A 16,841-nucleotide genomic window follows, 5' to 3' on the forward strand; every position below is an offset into this window, starting at 1 on the left:
GATATCACTATTACATGATGCATAGCAGAGGATGACACTGTCATGAATACTTAGCAAAGAGGAAAACTGCTCTGGGTGTCATCCTCTACTTTCTACAGTGAGCTGCCCTTGATCCTGTGGAGTGAGGTGGGCTTGCACAGATCAGAGAATGAAAGAGAAGAGAAGTTGAGTGCAGGACGAGTGGAAATATTTCCTCCACGAAATGACTGTAATCCTCTGCTCTTGTGTTTGTGTGTCGCAGGTTTGGCAGTTCACCAGATAATCACAATCACTGTGTCTCTCATTATGGTTATCGCAGCCTTGATCACAACACTCGTCCTTAAAAACTGGTAGGAAAGATTCCTTGACTTTTTTCACTCATTCACACATCCCAACTTTACTGTACTCGCCCGTTGTCACAAATCTTTACACACAGACAGAGGTACAAGGTATGATTTTATGTTTGCTTCTTGTCTTTGGTGCGTGTTTTTGTAGCTGTGCACAGTCGGGAAATGGTCGCCACAATAGCCATCAGCGCAAGATCCACCAGCAGGAGGAGAGTTGCCAAAATCTGACAGACTTCACCCCGGCCCGGGTGCCCAGCAAGGTGGACATATTCACTGCCTACAATGACAGCCTGCAGTGCTCACATGAGTGCGTTCGGACTGCCGTGCCCATCTACACTGATGAGATGATTCAGCAGACACCTGTCTACAAGAGTGCATACAACGGAAACAGGTACGCTGGCCCAGGAACTTCTGTGGCACTAAAGGTGGATGCACACGAGTTTGGTATCGCTTGGTTTTTTTTCTACCAAACCGATCATTTTATAACTGCACTGGTGCCTAAACATCCCAGAAAAGAAAATGTAAGCAGAAAAGGACAGTTGACGATTACAGCACCTTTTCTTATTCAGGCAAATTGGAAGTTGAAATTTTATACATTAACTGTTAAAAGTTGAAAGTATACTTTTCTTAAATATAAAAAATATAAATAAGTGCAAAACTATCATCAATTTACATACCAAAATAATAAATAAAACACAAACCAACTACAACAATTTCACAAGAAATAACAGTTTCAGTGTTTAATACAACAAAATACTCCAAACTCTCTTGTCTCCTCAGCGACGGGGTCACGCCCACACTGCGGCTAATGTGTTTGTCATGAGGTCACACAAACAGCCAAACACGGAGCATCCCTCTGATTTCAAATGCATCTGTGTCACCAGATGCTTTATTAAGTTCGTTGTTGTCATCTTACCGTGTTGGATCCTTTCACGTGAAATCCAGCCTCATGTTTGACCGTTTAGCTTTAGGGATTTCGTTGTCATGTCGACACGAGTTTGCAGGTAGCTACTAGCTAACAGTAGGCTAACGTAACGTGATGCCAGAGCCATGTAGAGTGTGTGTTGTCACCAGAGTTAAATATAATGTTAACTGGACACATGCAGTAATGGTACTGCCATACAAGCCAGTAGCCAGTCAGATTCATTTAGTTTTGTGTATTTTTTACCATGTATTTTGTGAAGCACTTTGGAGCCTGGCTTTGATGCTATATATTTAAAGTAATTATAATGTTTATGTTGCCTGTTAAAAGGGAAGCTATTTCAGTACAGAGCTCAGGCTCCAGTATCTGCATTGTGATTCGTTGCTATAGGTACCGGCTGTGTAGTAAAACCCAACCCCAGTCAACACTAGGAGTCAGTGTTGAATCCTTTAACCATGCTGTTGTCAATTACAGTCAAAATCATAACTGTTTTTATCCAGTTGTCCGAGTCTCAATCGACACACAAATATCACACGTTGGTTGTTGTGTAATGGGCCAGTTTATAGATGGAAGCCAATGGGATGCGAAGTCTCTACGGTGCCATTTTCTTAATAATCTTGCTGGCAGCCTTTCAGAAAGAAAATTGTTGCAGTATATACACTTTATATATATGGAAATTGGAAATCCTAACTTCAATACACCGCCCTTCACTCTGAGTTTAAATTGTTCTGTCTGAGGATGAGGACGCGTTGCTCTCAGGCATTCAAACTGACAAGGCAGGTGTGTTTTGCATAATGATTTGGCCTATTGTGGGGGTTAAACCATAATTATATTTGTTTTGATGTTATGTGCTCCGTAAAGTGTTTTTTATGTGGAGAGATAACAGTAGCAGTCATCTAAGCTCATTACACTGGCAGTAAATAGCTTTAGATAGTCCTGAGCGTCTGGGCTTGTTAGTTTAAAGTCGTGGGAGGATAGAAGGACCTCCTGAAAGAAGTGATTACCTCTGTGTGTTTCTCTGTGACCAATGGTACAGTGTTGACAGTGGTAGTAAAAGCTAACCAGGGAGTTTGTTAGGCCTAAGCCTTAATGTAATAAGATCAAACTGCATCATGTTAATCAAAGTCTCATTCTAACTTCTGGCACGTTTACCCTACAGGCCCTCCCCCACCGAACGTCAGCTGATTCCCGTGGCCTTCGTGTCGGAGAAATGGTTCGAGATCTCCTGTTGACGAGCCGAAAGGCCTTGTTCTTTTTCGTGTGGGTGGAAGGGACTCCCTGAAAGCACGCTCCGGTGGGTACTATGCCACTCTGTCCCCCCTCGCAAAACCATCATATGAGCAGTGGCCACCTCGATCCCTGTGGTGATGCTGCCCCACTTTGGGAATAGAAGGGAACTTGGCATATGTTTGTTATTTGTGACTTGAGTATGGCCTCCTCCCATCCTCAGTGCAGTGATGAAGAAACCCTGTTCAATGCAGGATCAGAGGGCTATGATTAAGATAAGAGACTAATTATGTATACATCAGGATTAATAAAGTACATAATCATCAGGATTTCACTCCTCATCTGTGAAACATTTCCATTAATATTTATTTTGCCACTCTCTCTTACCAAGAGCATATTGATTTGAACATTTCAAGGAGTAAAGGAGCGCTTTCACTTGACTTGTGACACATTTTTATATACGGCTAATGTATGCCTGAACAGCCTGCATTTGAAATTCAAAGTGTGAAAGTTAAGCACATGCTCCGGCCCCACAGTGTTGCTGGAAGCCCGGAGGGAGGCGTAACGTCTGCTATTGACCCAGATTTTAAAAGGAACAGATTGCCTGCAGGTAGCGTACTGGGAGGACAGCGTCTCTCCATTGTCTGGACACACATTAGTCTCAGTCAGTGCTGCTCTCCACCGCACACTCCCAGTGCTGCTGTCTTAAAAGACATAAGATTCTTTATTATCTCACCAGACCTAATGTATTTCTACAGCAGACCTTAAAACAGCCAACTCTCAACACAGCCTCGTCGTTTCATGTGGTCTAAGTAAGATATGGAGCTGCATGTTTTTTTTGGCCTGATCTGGATACCAGTCCCCCCCCCTTAAATCAGTGCAAAAGTAGGTTAGCTTTGAAAACCCCGTCTGTGTTGCAGTGTTGTCTCTTTGAGCCGGGCCCACAATGAGGGATAATTGTGTTTTTGTTCTTTGCATCTCCACAGGATCCAGCTGGAAATGAGAAACACAACAACAGCTTCTTTTGTAAAGTAGTGTAATCACTCTTTGGACACTGGTGAAGATATTTATTTTTCTAGAGATGACAAGCGGAGCGGCTACGACGCTGCCCCTCCATATTTCCAGGAACGTGCAGTCATTTAGATATAGATTACATGTAGGTATATTTACAGGACGTTTGGGACGAGACTGTGGTCGTCACAGATGTCCCATGGAAAAAAAAACACAGGACGTTTTGAAAAGGAGCTACTGCGGCTGGAAGACAAACTGTATTTATGAACAATGTGCCAATAATGCCACTATGTGCCACAACCTGGATAGACGGACATTTCAACAACTGATGGACTAAACAAAGAACGCTATATTAACCCTGTATTGACTCCAACTGCATTGTTTTCTTTTTTGTTTGGTCCTTTTTTTTTTAAAGAAATGTGACAGTTTAAAAAAAAAAAAATGCTTCAAGATGTATTTGAATTTGTTTTGAAATAGTTTTAAGAATTGTGTTGCAAAAGAGTCTTAAAGATATTTATACAACGCACTATTCTATTAGTTGGAGGGAAGAGAGATGGTGGAAAAAACAGAAACGGTATATGCTTTATCGAACAGTTGATTTTAAAACATCGTTTCTACAGGTCCCATTTTAGGAACAAAAATTGTTATGTCTATTTTTTTACACAGTAGAGTCTGCCACAGCCCTAACAGTGGACGTCTGAAGCACTTGGTACTCCACACTGTTAATTAAATAACCCCCCCACCTACCCATTCACCCCCACGGCTTAGATTATAACAAAGAAAATCATCTGAATACACCTGGTGCGAGCCAAACCAACTCCTGCTCCAACCGCCTTTTGTGTACGCTCCAAACCTAAATTTGGGTTTCATCGAAAAACACACAAAAGGCTTCTGTGGCGCAGGCTCATAGCTTCAATGAATCCCAATGCAGCACATTCATGTACAGAAGGAGTAAGGACACGGCCGCAAAACACACTGCACGGAGCTGGACAGGACACACATACTGCCTCAGGTCTGTCTAGCTCTTTTGCACCGTATGTGTAGGTCTTAGCCTCGGCAGCTGTTTGGGATGAATTCTAATGACTTTTTATGATTCATATCTGAGCTGCGACGCTAAAAAAAGGGCGGAATAGATTCAATTTGAGCTCCACATTCATGTGATAATTTGCATTAATAGGAAAGAGATTGAAAAAACTAATCCCTTCAAAGATAGCACGTTAATATCTCCTCCCAACTTCCAGATTAGTTCACTTTAGACAAATTATTTTTGAAACCTCAAAGTCTGATTTACGGTGAGAAAGTCATAAAGAACATGAACCAATTTGTCGAAGATGGAGCATAAAATTATCTCCAGTTTTTCAGCTGATACTGAAGAGAAGGAAGCTGTGACGGAGGTGCTGCAGAAAGGGGGCTCCCATCTGGACTCAAAGGGATCTGCATCGTGTGTTTTAAACGCAGGCTGCAGGCAGGAAGGAATTCCCTCACTGGATGTGTAGTTAAAGGTTAGTCAGCTCTATTCTGAGCCCAGATTCGCTCAATAATTGAGGACAATATTTCTAGCATAGCAGAATTTCTGCTAACACAGCCAGTGCACACATTTGTGCGGAAGGAAGCAGAGCAAAAGTATCAAAATTAAAAACACTCCGTCAGTGCAAGAAGAAGCAAGAGGATTATGACGAGCCCGTCAGCCGCTGCCAAATTGGTTCAAACTATCTCTTAAGTCAAGGTGAGGGAACTCCGTGGTCAGGGAGGGACAATAACGCTCTCCTGAGAGTTTTCTTGCACCATTTTATTATCAATCTCCGAAAGACACATTACCTTTGTGCTATGAAGCTTTTGAGGAAGCCGCCTCTCAATCTACCTTCTATTGGGCTGTGGGTTTGTACAAAGCACAAATACAATTCTGTAATTGTAAATGTTTCTTGGTTGCAGACAGCAATATATATACAGATGAAACAGGTGGGATTTATCGATGTGGAGCTCCAGGAATTGGCGTAGGTGGCGTTTTAAGGCGGGTTTTCGCTCCCTTGAAGGATTTGAGTATGACAGGCCTCCCCAGTGAGGTCAGCAGCCGTAAATGCGAGCCAATCAGGAGGTGCCGAGACGACCTGGGACAAACACTGTGGTGCAAAAATCCTGATTTTGCCCGTTCACAACATGACAACCACACCCATGAATGACCCATACCAGTTCAGCCTCGCGCGCGTGTCAGGCTACGGAGTTGCTTCTTTGACATAACATATATTTTTCTGAATGAAGAGTGTTATCTCACTTAGTCAGAGGGTTACAAAAACTTACTGTATATTATAACACGTGTAAATGTATTTTCTATATATTTGCTTCTATTTGTGTACAGGTGTGTTCTATTTTTCAAGACCCCGCCCATTTTTGGGGAGGTCTCAGCTAGGTCGGGGATAGTGTCTTTGTTTACATGTGTAACTACAGTAATTTCTTTCAAAACACAAAAACTAACCTTGTGCCAAGCTTCCTACCTGCACTTTCAAGCAGTACTTGTATTATATCTTTAGCTAACCAGTATAATACTTCAGTAGACGCTGCAATAGAGACTGGGGATTTCCAGGTGGTACGTGTGAAAGGCACAGCGCTGCTTGGTTCGAAGGCGTGTTGTTATCATATCTCGGGCTGTGCTGTATTCACGGTTGGCTGGGAAACCAATGACTTGCTGTTGTTGAAAATCATCTCGACATTAATTCTAATATACAGCGCTCCATCCCATGAATGAAAAAAAACAAAAACAGTGTGAATCCAGTAGCTGCCAAGAAACCGACGAAAGTTGATCAATACTGGGTTGCATTCATTTGTCATATTTCTCATTTTGCTACAACTGCCCCAGAAAATGTATGATATGTCATTCATACTTTACTGTAATGACTGTGAAGACTAATATTAGCATTTATGAGCATATGAAATAATCAGGGCGAGGCGTCTACATGGTGAGTTGTAAAAGGAGGGCGGTGTGTGAATTACTCTTTGTCTGCATTTTCATTTTTAATGCAACTGATATATCGACCTATTTCAAAAACGCCAAGATCAGATGAAATGCAGTGATGTGGAAAGCCATTCGACAAAAGGATGAAAAGGATGATTCTGCTTTATTTTGACTTTGGCCTTATTGTTAATCTGTAGGCTGCGCTGGTCTGTCAGATGTTTAATCCACCACTGTGGTGCAGACTGAAATATCTCCATTATCATTAGCAAGCCCCTGTCTGTCATGCTAAAAGGCTAAACCCACATGTTGAGCATGGTAAACAGTACATCGGCGTATTAGCGTTTTAATTGTTAGCACGTACAGTTCAGCCACAGTGAAGTCTAGCTACGTGGGTAAAATGAAGTCTGGCAGGGTAAAAACACAAGCGCACACCTACAGTATGTGCCACCTCAGCAAGTGTGCTGAGTCAAACTTAATCCTTTAAAGTGTGACGGATGTATACAACAGATACTTTGTGTAAGGATTGTACTGTTTCCCCTCATTTTCTCTGCTGGTGTTGTTCATCTTGCCTCGTCAGACTTTCATCTTAGCAATTTGATCTCAGCAATTAACTCAGTGAGTTCAATTTTATCATTAATATGAGGAACGGCATTTAGTGCTAAGTGTTAAAACAAGACCCAAGTTGCATTAAACCAGAATGATCATTTTAAGCTTTCAGAGTGAAGACTGTGAGAGGTTTGTTCTCTCTATCATGAAGTACAGTCATTCCCTTCTACACCTGAACTCTCCCCTGAAATCAGGCTATTGACCATTTGTGACATTCTTTCTGTCGTGTTTCAACAAGGAGGTACCTTTGGTTTCTGCACTATTAACACTGTACCCAATAATTGTAAAATATCAATGTCACCCAATTGAAAATCATTTAGGTTTGATACCAAGCTGATGATGTTTGTGTGAGACGGAGTTCTGATTCTTTGAAACTTAGAAAATCACACCATTGAACCTTTTGTTGGAATTTCATTCTGTGTCTCATACAGTGGGGTTTCTAGGGTTTTACTTCAGTTTGCCTTGTGTGCACTGTTAGCATTTCTCATTAAGGTGGACATGCCTTTAGCGAGCAGCTCTCGATTCACCACGCATTCCTGAAGGACATTCAGACAAGGAAAAATGTAATTTGCAGCTTTTCAATTTATTCGGAGAGATCGGCGCACATCAGCCTTCTCCCTTTTTTTTTTTTTCCTCTGTCTGAAATCAAAGTGATATGTAAGGAAATGCCTTACTGCTCTCTTGCCTTTTCAGTTCATATTTCTGGATGCCTGATGAGTGTGGTGTATTATATAGCTAAGAGGGAGGAAAATGATTCCACTTGGCTGGTCAGATTTGATTCAGGAAACATTATGTGAGAGCAGCGCGGGAGGAGAAGGCAGCAGGGACAGGGGGGTGGGGGGGCTTGGAGGGAAGTCTTAAACAGACACCAAAGACTTGATATGCCTTTTTCACAACGAATGAATATTTCGCGGCTGCCATTTCTGTCTCTTCAGCAACCCACTAAACCTATGCTCCCTTCAGCACAAACAAGCTATCAATCAGCGAGGCTTTTCCTGTCAAGATGAAGGATGCGCTGCGCACTCGTTTGCAGAGGCTGTGATTCCTGTTGGCATGTCAGACATACAGAGTGGAACTTATTGACATACGTGTTGTTTGGATTAGATGCTGGCTGAACATCTCCAAGGCCGAGGTTTGTTTTTCGTTTTTTTTTTTTCTCCATATCACCGGAAGCGTTCGCATGAGGGGAGAGGAATCAGTGTATCGACCCTGTTTAATCATGGCCTACAGGCGCCTGATTAACCTAGAAACGCGTCTCACAGCTGGCACCTATGGTTACACAGTGAAGATATTAATATAAATCCATACTGTAGGTTGCTCAAACAACAAGGCAAGAATAAAATATTAGATGTGACAATGAAACATTTAAACTCAGAGGAAACGACAAAGTTTATCTTCCTAGACTGATATGTATCTTACTTAATCCATCTTTCAGCCATCAGAAGAGAAAAAAAACTGTAGCTCCTCACTCTCCTCATCATTTCAGATAAATCACATACTGTGCGCTTACTGTATCTAAAGCGGAGGGCTCCGACTCTCCACTGGGGTCATGTTTTTACTTTTCTATTCACAAGAGCTAAGGCGCTGTCGCTGTCAGCGCTTATCAATACGGTCATAAGACTTGAAAAGGGGAAAAACAACACTTGGCTTGCGGCATTTCAATTCTCCCATAATCCCTCTTGCTAGATGGTGACTAGCTGTGCGACCCGAATCTGCTGTGGCGGCGTTCAATTTGCATAGAGGACCTCCGATGCAATGCGATTCCATCAGGATACAGATATGTGCTACACTGCGAGGAGATTTGGGATAACAAGGAAAATATCAATCCACGGCTGGTCGGCCGGTCATTCTCTAAAAGTTAATCAAAATTAAAATGACCGGAGGTGTAAAAAATACATTCACTTTACATTACAGGAAGTGTTATAGATTTTTTTTTTTCCTTTGTGTTGAGGGGAGGGATTTTCACATGTGAACACATTGATTTGTTCATTGAAGCTGACTTACAATCACAATTCATACCAACCATGAAGGAACCGACTCGAGTTATGTTGTCGCCATAAAAATGAAGAGTTTGTACTTTGTGACTCTTAAACTTTTTATATTTGTGTTTAATATATCAATGAGTACCTCTGTTAACTTTTGTATAAGACCTATGATTATAGTATATACAACACTTACACGCACGCACACACACACACACACACACACACACACACCTCCACGAAAAGGACTCCAGTCTGTCTCTGTGACGGCTAAATGTTGTATAACTTTTATTTTGTGTCTTATGAACCACATCTCTTCCTTTTGTAGTTATTGGTAAACGTTTCGATTTCCAGGTGACTTTGATTTGGTTACTCTTGTACTACTAAGCTCTGTATTTGCAAGCACTGTAAATGCGATTCTCATTGGATTCGTCCTCTGTACATTTAGTACTCTGATGTTGCTATTAATAAAATGTAAAACAACATGGGCTTGTGCTATAGGGAGTTTGTTGGACTGAGTTGAAGGGGGGAAGGGCAGTGATCAGGGCAAACAGCACAAAATAAAAGATTTGAATATGAAATCAAGCTCCGTGTGTGTTTGTTTCTACTCATTTTTTAAGCTGCACTCCAGTAACTTCTTACAACCACGAAAACTCATATATTTAAAGGGTTTTTCAATTAAAAAAAAAAATCCCTTATGACCTTAAAATGGCTTAAATGTAACTTCACACCTTCATGACAGGGATCTATGAATATAGCAATATTGCTCCTTCCCTGCTCCCCCCCCTCAGAGCACCACCTGCAGACGTGAAAGTATGTTGTAAAACAACCTGAGCAATAGGTGTTCCCTCAAGTCATAAATCACCGTATTATAATTCAATTAATCTAATTACGAGTAAACGTCATGGTTCTCTATGTGTGGCACAATCAGATAAAGCACAGTATCAGTGCATTCATTTGACTATATTTGTAATTGGCTTGGAGCATCACGTCATGGGTCTAATTCAGTGGACAGTGGAACATCAGCACTTTAATAAATGTGGAACACTTTGTTTAATATGATGTTATTGTCAATATTTTTTTACGGTCATTATGATCTGTTTATTGGCTCCGAAGCACTATCACCTTGACAACTGAGAAAAATAAGACTGGCACCATGGTCCGTCTGGATGAAATGCTCCGAAATGAGCGGTGACATATGAGTAGAGAGAGCCGTAAGTGCTGCAAAAGCTATTATTCTAGCTGATTAAAGTGTGAAATGTCTCCTCAGCCAGCTTCTCTTCCTATCTAGAGCAGTCAACCATAAATAATAGCATTGATTAAAGCTTTGTGAGCACAACCCCTCCTTGTTTAGTATTCCCTTCACAATGGTTTTGCAGGCTGAGTGGAGAATCTGTGAAGGTAAATATGTTGCAAGATGCCGGAGCTTGTAGACTTAATGTGAGAACAAACATCTGAGCGTGTATGTTTTATGTTTCACTTGTATATTACATTCACAGAGATAATTCAACAAAACCCATGAGAGCTTGTAGGGAGATTGGAATTTATACATTCACAAATGTTCACTCATTCATTCATCTAGGTATTCATTATCCATACCGCCTATTCCTTTCGGATTGTGGAGGGGTGAGAGGCGGGGTACACCCTGGACTGGTCTCCAGCCTATAACAGGACCAACATACAGAGACAAACAATCACTCTCACATTCACACCTAAGGTCAATTTAGAGTTTATGATCACATTCCCTTCAATATGCATGTTTTTGGACTGTGGGAGGAAGACGGAGTACCCAGTGAAAACCCATGCAAACATGGGGAAAACATGCAAACTCTACACCAAACCGATTTGTATCGGGAACTTTCTTGCACCAGGCAACAATGCTGCCCTTATTTACAAATTTGTAGATTGAGATTTTAATACATACAGCAGCTGCAATCTTGTTATCCATCTTTTTTAAACCAATCAGCAATCAGAAACTGGTCAAGCCAACAGCCCTTATATTTTGACTGCACTCATTCTGACCTTTAAGGTAAATGCAAAAGGCAATCAATGGTGTTTGACAAAGGGGCAAACAAACATGGACAGAGTCAGTTCCTCACACACACATTCACAGCTGATGCCATTGATGAAACAATAAATGTTAATTTCCCCAAGTAGCCAGTTAGTGTTTTTCCATTTAACAGCCTTCTAATCTTCCATGTAACCTTTCCATCTTCTGATCAGATGCATATACCTCCAACCTCTGCGTTGTCGTTTTCTTTCTGTCTCGCCTTTTACTTCTCTCTCACTCAATGTTTTTGGGATCACCTGGAGATAAAGTTCTCCCCTCCCGTTTGACGAATCGGCATAGGCAGAATGAGTCCTCCTCCATGCTCCCTAAAGCCGGCTCTCTCCTCAGGGAGGCCTGCCAGGCTGCATTAGCATGAGGCCAGTTGGATCAGTCCACACTGACTGTGACAAGCCTGGAGCCCCCTTCGCTCCTCATACATTAAATAGAATTATCCAGCCCTGCCTGCACAGACGGACCCGATCAATGGGCTGGACGGCACATGCCAACAGCTGCAAGGGAGTTACCTCAGTGTGGTGAGATTAATTTCCCGCTGCAGACCTGCACCTTTCAATGACTCTGCCACCACCTAGTCCAGACAGTGCAGTCAAAGTCAATTAGCTCTGTGGTTGTCCAGCGTGGAGTGGACCAGCTGAGACAAATGAAGACAGGGCTGAGAAGACCACGAAACTATCCAACTCAAAGCTCTGTTTCTCATGAAATTGAACAGCCAAGATAAAGGTGATTGGCAGCCTCTACCCAGGTTTAGGAGATAACTAGTGTTAGTGCCTCGATTAATTACGATCATATAAACCCTGCTTCTTCCTGAATGAAAGGGGCTGTTTCCTTGTGCTCCATCTGTGGAAGCAAACTTACCACACATTTTCTACTTTGTGCCATGAAGGAGAGAAACTTCAACTCTGGTTACCAGTTGGTTTGGGCAGCAAAAGCTGTTGTGCTGGAGAAACACAAGATTAAATCCTTCTTTAACAGAGGGAGTCCAAAGTGTCACTGCGTGATAAACTTGCAGGATAAAGGCTAACTAATGCGTGTGTTTGGTCCTTCAGTGTTATATATCGAAAGATGGCACTGCTTACTAGACAGAGTGTTCTTGCTACTGGTTACACTAACCCAGAGTTCTAAGTGGTGCTTCATCGATTGCATGGTTATAATATAACAATACAATCCAGTAACAGAACCTGGGTTAGCATATCAAGTAAAAAGTCAAAGATGTTGAAGATCTCTCAGTTTAGGATATTTGTAGAACGTGGCATCTTTAGATTCCTGACCATCCCAGCACAGAGCAAATGAGGATGATGGGTGTTGTGTCATCCTATGTTTGCCACAGGAACAAGATCATTTGAGTGTTCTTCTGCTAGTGTCAGACCCTTGTATCCTCACAGAATACATTCAAGAATCCAATATTAACTCATCAGACGGATCCTCATCAAGGAAAATGGAGACAGACTCCAGGCAGCAGTGTCTTAGCCTGTGGTCTTACCAAACTTGTTATCCTTTGGATTTTGTGATGGTGGCCACAGGTACACAGGTTGGCAAGTGCGGCCTCAGCATTAAACATACCCAGATATACTGCACAGGTGATTTGTGCATTTTTGTCAAGGAGAAGGAATTTGCAGTAAAATGGGGATGGGCGTTATTTAGCCATCTCAAATCCAGTCAAACTGTCTTGCCAGTGTAACAAATGTACAGTGGAAGATTGATTGTTGTTACACAGCAACAGAGTTTGTATAGCTAAGATATTGGTTTGGAAAGATTGGACAACATCAAACACTTAAACGGGACAGACCACTGTCTGTTTCCTTTTACCAATTGTCAGTATTTCTTGATTTCAACCACGACCCTTCTTTAACCACTATTGTAACCATGACAACGAAGATCCCCGAACCTTAACCATGTAGCTATTTTAACCCAAACCTGTCATTCTGGAGATCGCTGATCAACAAAGTATGTTGCCCTAGAATTGCACATTGGCTCATTGCTTCAACACTTGAGGTGCTTTCCAGTTCAGGCAGTTTGACAGTCACAGTGGATGGTGGGCAAGTACAAAACAGGGCTGACCTTGACCCTGGAGACCTGAGCAAAGAATATGCTAGGTGTTGCTACATGAGAGCTATAAGAAACACTTGAAACTGCAATGTGGAACTTTTGTCTCCCCCATCTGGCTATGAGAGTAAGTACACAAACACTGTCGATGTATGATTAATTTGTATGTCTTCACCATTGATTGCTGTAGTTTTTAGACTGTGATCCTTCTTCTGTCGGCTGTTTCTTTTATATGTGGAGCATCAGACACTTTTTTTGGATGCGTCCTAGATTTTACCGACATGGGTTCCACAATATTCCAGGCCAACAGTAAGAGAATAGGAACTTGATTTGGGTCTGGATTAGTTGTAGCCATGTTTACAAACAGTTTGAACAGCACAAACAATTCACTGCTAGCTCAGAGCTACACTGCTAACTACGAACTCTGCTCCAGTCACCAGCCAGACCGTCACACACACGCTATCTGTGCACAACTTGCAGTGTAATTTGTTAATTTACCTGCTACTGCATCTGTGCATCTGATTAGTAATATATGCAAGACACCTGATCTCAGAGTGGTGATCTCACAAGCAGCCTGACGAGCTCACTTGTAGCAAGCTATAGTCAGTTACGCGTCAGAGATCCAAGGTTTTATCCTCAGAGTGAAAAAGTCCAAAACAAGCTGCTCTCTCCTCAGCTTGACAAGCTCAAGACGTTGTAAATTAAAAACAGTCACACCAACAATAATGAGAGAAACGATGAGGAGCATTAAAACCATCTTTAAAAGATAATAGCCTGCTGCTGCCGTAGGTAGGCAGTAAAACATAAATTAATGCAAACAGGCCTCATTAGATTTGTGAACACTGTGCTTCGATCAAATGTAATGAAAGAAATTGCTTCCACTTAGGTATCATCTATGTGATGTCTACTTTCAGCTTTAATATTTCAAGCATATTTTGTCTTACTTGACTGGTTCATCCCCTCATATATTCTGGGAGGCCATTTCGTTGCTGATTGATGAACAATGCATCGCTATCATTGTGCCAGTGTGAAAATGTGCTACGCACATAAGAGAGATATATGGCGCTTAATCTGTATTGTGTGAAGTGGTTTGTCAGTGGCTTAAACGTAGATGTTCATTTATATGTGAATGTTTGAAATTAGTGAGGGACCCAGGGTTTGAGGTGAATTAGTTTTAGTATGCTGTAAAACAGAGAAAGTGATTCTTGTTCAATATGCTCAACAAATAATGTTTAAGTAAAAATCAAGCATTCCTACAAAATGGTTGCAATGCAAATGATGCAGATTAAGGTTTAGGAGACATGGATGTTTTTAAAATATACAGCTGTATCAGTGATGAATTGTGCCATGTAGAGCATGAATCCTCAAACCACTTGTCAGCTAGATGATACTGTAAAGTACTCGTATGCCAAGTCATGATTTGATTCTAAACTTCAACCACTACTTATTAGTGTTAATAAGTGGTCTTTTTTGACGGATATATTTCTATTTAGTAGTCAACTGGATGCACTCTTTGCCCATCACAACTCAGCAACATCCAGCTTCCACTGTTTGGACTCTTTTGGATTTCCTGCCTTCAAAAGACGCTGACTGGTAGATCCAAATCCAAGCTTTAAAATGCCCCTTGAAAAATCTAGAGGTTAATCCTCCAACTGAGACCAAAAAGATATTTAATGACCCTGATAATGAGCTTTCAGAAAAAAGGACAAGGAGCACCACATTATTACACAATGCTTACACTCAAATGCCATGCTGTAAAAACACACTCGTCCTTAGCGCCCCAAGTAATGCATTGTTGAGTCTGAAAATGGCAAAACATTTTCGGGTGACAGACTAACTTAATGTCTATCACTTAGAGGAGATCGGAGATGCCAAAGGGTGAGCGAAGGAGAGAGAAGGAGAGAGAAGGAGATAAAAGGAGAGAGAGTGAGAGAGCACAGATTTGGGCTCTCAGGGCCATTTCTTCAACAAACTTGCAACCACAGGCATAGGAGCCATAAAAAAAAGATCACAATTTAATTCCTCTTGCAACCGGAAGACAAACTCAGAAACAGGCCAGAATGCAGAGCTTGGAGTTGCCAGGGGTGATTTGTGGTGATGTCATCCAGCTAAAATAGCTCCTCATTAGCACCTCTGAAGCAGGTCGTATGATTAATCGTCACCAAAGATTTACAATCCAATTAGAGAGTGTCTGGGTGTGGAACCAATGACTCACCTTTGAGGGAAACACATCAATGAACAGACCCAAATGGGCTTTTTTGGGGCAATTTTTGCGCATCGGGCTGATTGATGCTGAAGTGGATGGGCGATGTCTCCAGAATGACAACGTTTTGTCAGCTCCACGGGCCATCACTCGGCATGCTGGGAGACTTGTCATCGAGACATGGCACGTCAGTAGATTCACAGTTTATTCTCGACATCAAACACTTTGTTGAAGTGATTTTACATTACATTCTGTCAGAGACCAGCAAACGAAACATTGGGTCTAAGTTTGAGCAGACTGGTGAGTGTGCGTGCACACATGTGCCTGCGAACGCATTTCCCTGGGAATGACTAATTTAGCAGCGATCACTTCTCCGCTCTCCAGCCTCGCCTGAAGTTTTAATCCCCACATTTGCATGGCTAAACATAGATCAGCCTCTGCACGTCCGCACTGGATATCAACTCGAGGAATATAAATGCTTGTTTTGACTGCACATCGAAAATGTTGATTAAACATTCATGAGCGCCCTGCTCCTTTGTCTCTGCGGCGGCCTCTCAGACAGTACCTGTATATGATACAGTGAGACAGTATGCATACAGGTTCCCAGCTGGAGGGAAACAGATTCAGGGTTTTGTTTCTCTATCCGTGTTGGGCCAGGCCCCGCTATGTTCCAAACAGCGATTCAATTCCTTGCAAATGGGCTTTTCCAAGAGCATCTTTGCTGAGTTTAAGGAGAGAGCTCACAGACGCGGAACGGATGCAATAACCGTCGACTCGCTGGCAGATAGAATAGCTTTATCACACACTACTTGCACTGTTGAGTTGAGGGTATTCTATCTTTCTGGCATTTGCACATATACAGAAATATAAAAAGACACACAGAAAAGCTAAAGAAGAGATGAAGAGACACATAGCAATAGGAGTGCTGCTAGTGTTGCACCAAGAATCTTACAGTACAGTCACAATATTTTAATACCCATTTAATTAAGCAACTGTGTGTGTGTGTATGTGTGTATGTGTGTGTGTGTGTGGGGGGGGGGGGGGGGGTAATAGTAGCTGACACAGAACACATCCCAGCAGCTGGCCAGGCCTCCTGCTTGGCAGAGCTTCTTATCTGAAGGTGCCTTGGGTGTTGGCTGAGAACGTGGCCAACGCTGCTGAAGAAATATCTCAAGTCATATGTTGGCAAAAATAAATGAATGAAGGGATCAATACATGTATCAATCAATACATTCTGTTTTTGTCTTGACAGAAAAATACACACTGCATAAATAGTATCCAGGTCATTATCAGGGTTTTACAGTACATGTATTTAGATGTTTGTGTATCCCGGTTTCAGAAGACCGAACATTTATAGCTGTACTGCTCAAATAGAAAGTGAGATACTGTGGTAGGAGACGTCATCCTGGATGTCAGCAGGTGTGTTCTTGACTCAAGTAAACCAAAAGAAAATCATATTGTAAATACTGTATTTTTACATATTCTAATATTTATTTTTATATA

At 41.8% G+C, this 16,841-nt stretch overlaps 1 protein-coding gene across 1 annotated transcript in view; it reads left to right on the forward strand.

The window, feature by feature from the left end:
• Positions 1-9,512, forward strand: part of ajap1 (adherens junctions associated protein 1) — a 48,343-nt gene extending 38,831 nt beyond the window's left edge. The window contains exons 3-6 of the mRNA XM_034590646.1: positions 242-329; positions 475-717; positions 2,408-2,542; positions 3,462-9,512. Coding sequence (XP_034446537.1) covers positions 242-329; positions 475-717; positions 2,408-2,480 — 404 coding nt within the window. The 3' untranslated portion in view covers positions 2,481-2,542; positions 3,462-9,512. The remainder of the gene's footprint in view (positions 1-241; positions 330-474; positions 718-2,407; positions 2,543-3,461) is intronic.
• The last annotated feature ends 7,329 nt before the right edge of the window (positions 9,513-16,841 follow it).

Source organism: Hippoglossus hippoglossus, chromosome 7, assembly GCF_009819705.1.
Source record: "Hippoglossus hippoglossus isolate fHipHip1 chromosome 7, fHipHip1.pri, whole genome shotgun sequence".
NCBI classification, from domain to species: domain Eukaryota; kingdom Metazoa; phylum Chordata; class Actinopteri; order Pleuronectiformes; family Pleuronectidae; genus Hippoglossus; species Hippoglossus hippoglossus.